At 30.1% G+C, this 2,239-nt stretch overlaps 1 protein-coding gene across 1 annotated transcript; it reads left to right on the top strand.

Moving 5' to 3' along the window:
• Positions 1–267: 267 nt before the first annotated feature.
• Positions 268–1,700, top strand: LOC124491284 (ester hydrolase C11orf54 homolog). The gene is made up of 2 exons (XM_047053923.2): positions 268–986; positions 1,064–1,700. Exons 1-2 carry the CDS (start codon positions 552–554, stop codon positions 1,571–1,573), a joined length of 945 nt encoding a protein of 314 aa, XP_046909879.2. The 5' UTR covers positions 268–551; the 3' UTR covers positions 1,574–1,700.
• Positions 1,701–2,239: the final 539 nt, after the last annotated feature.

The raw sequence follows: 2,239 nt of genomic DNA, 5'->3' as shown, positions 1-2,239 counted from the left end.
ATTCAGATCAGCATTTGAATCATCATCATCATTATCATTGTTGTTGTTATCAATGAGAGAGAGAGAGAGAGAGAGAGAGATAGAGAGAAAAATGGAAAAATTTCATTTGGAATTAAAGAAAAAATAATTATTAAATATGGTTTCGATTTATCTGAAATGATAAAATGATGGTTTAGATTTGGATAATTATAAATAATCAATTTTTTTTTGCTTTTTTTCATTAATTGAAATGTTATCAATCAATCAATCAATTGATTGGTGGAAATCAATGCGAAATATTGGAACAAACAAAAACTTGTTTGCATCGAATGTGAATGATTATCTTTGTTGTTGATTCATCACTTGAGTTATGTTTGTTGTTTATGGAAAAAAACTCTTTTGGTTGCCTGGTTAGTGTTTGTAATAAAAGCCACATCATCATTATTAAACCAGAGCGGTGGCAGCGCTGTTTCAATATAAATAAATAAATAAAACGTCAGGTGATTTATTTCACATCATCAGGATTGTTTGTGAAAAGTTATTTCTCTCTTCAATATCGAACGAAAAAAAAGATGCTTTCATCGGAAAAATATACTCTCAACAAAGTGAATATCGATGAATTAATTTTGGCCATTGATGATGGATTGAAAAAATTATTTGAAAAATGTCATGTTACATGGGAAGAATGTCCCGATCTTACAAAGGCACCATTCAATCTTGCTGCATCGGGTTTATGTGGACATCCATCTATCGCTGATATTGGATCCGTATCCAATTTATCTCCGATACCCAAACGTACAAAAATCTATACATTTGAACAGATTGCCCTTATTGTTACCGCTGATGATGATAATGACAAGAAAGATATTCGAGATTGTTTCATGATCGGTGCCGGTGCTGGACCATTTCATAAGATTGGACATAATTGTGAATTGATGCCCAATGTTTTGATGCATAAAAATGGTGATCATTTTGAAGTGGTCAATAATAATACCCAATATGCAGATGTTTGTATTTATTTTACAATTTTTTTTCAATTTTTTCACTTGATTATTTTAAAATTTTGTTGTTTTTTTCGATAAAGATTTTCGAAAACGGCTATCGTCTTGCAAAATGTGAATATCCGGAATTCGGTCTAATGGCCAATCTATACGTATCGGAAGGAAAACCAGGAAAAGTTATCAAAATTGTTGTGGAAAAACGACTGGGAAAGGAAAATTTTACCGAATCAATTCAATCTATTTTACGGGAAAAATATCCGAACAAATCAATGAGTATGGGCGGTGTATTTATCATTGAAAAAGGAAAAGCTAAACTACATATTATGCCGGATTTTGCCAAAGAACCATTAAAATCAACTGAAGCTGTTGATAATTGGCTACGTTATTTTGATATGGATCCACCATTGATATGTTTGACAACATTACATTCAAATGATCCCGGTCTTAATTTACGTATGGAACATACACATTGTTTTAGTGATCATAATCAAGGTGGCCATTATCATTATGATACAACACCAGATATTATTCGTATAACTGCTTATCTGAACGTTGCTGAAGCCATCTATCGGATTGATCGACCAACCGAATGAATGAAAAGAATCAACACCACAACTCTAACAACAGATGGCGACAATAGTGACAAAATAAACATGAATTTTTTTTTTCATTGAAATGATAAATGAATAAATGAATGGAAAAATTTTCAACAAAATAAAATGAGAATAGTTTGTCTAGACTCTAGAGAGAGAGAGAGAAAATCCGCTTATTCGTGACTTGTAAATTCTAAATTCTAAAGAACCACAAATTCCAATGATGATGAGAAACATTTTCAATTAAACAATGGATTACCAATACCAGAAAGAAAAAGAGAGAACCAATATTCACCAACAATAATTATTCATCATCATCATCATCAAAAATTGAGAATGAATAAAGAATGTGATTGGAAAAAAAATCAATTAACATCAAAATTGATTGATTTAACAAAATTCTAATTTCAATCACACACACACACACACACACACAATTAACACACACAAAAAAAAATTTGGAATCAATCAGCATTTTAAATTAATGAATATTGAGTGATAAAATGGTTTTTGAAATTAACAATGAATAATTGAAAACAAAAATAATGACAAATTTTTGCTTACATTCAGAATTTTTTTTTTCATTCTGATTGTCATGAATGTGAATTTAAATTCTTAATCATTAATGAATAATTGGCATTTTTTGTGCATCTGTTTCACATTCTT

This window comes from Dermatophagoides farinae, chromosome 4, assembly GCF_024713945.1.
Source record: "Dermatophagoides farinae isolate YC_2012a chromosome 4, ASM2471394v1, whole genome shotgun sequence".
Classification (NCBI taxonomy): domain Eukaryota; kingdom Metazoa; phylum Arthropoda; class Arachnida; order Sarcoptiformes; family Pyroglyphidae; genus Dermatophagoides; species Dermatophagoides farinae.
The sequence above is the reverse complement of the archived record's forward strand: the minus strand, read 5'-3'. Positions and strand labels throughout refer to the sequence as shown.

What these genes read in the sequence shown, in the direction of transcription:
- LOC124491284 (XM_047053923.2), top strand. Translation starts at nt 552, where the DNA reads ATGCTTTCATCGGAAAAATATACTCTCAACAAAGTGAATATCGATGAA. An exon ending in ATAATACCCAATATGCAGAT is followed by an intron (nt 987 to 1,063) that starts GTTTGTATTTAT and finishes TTTTCGATAAAG; the next exon opens with ATTTTCGAAAACGGCTATCG.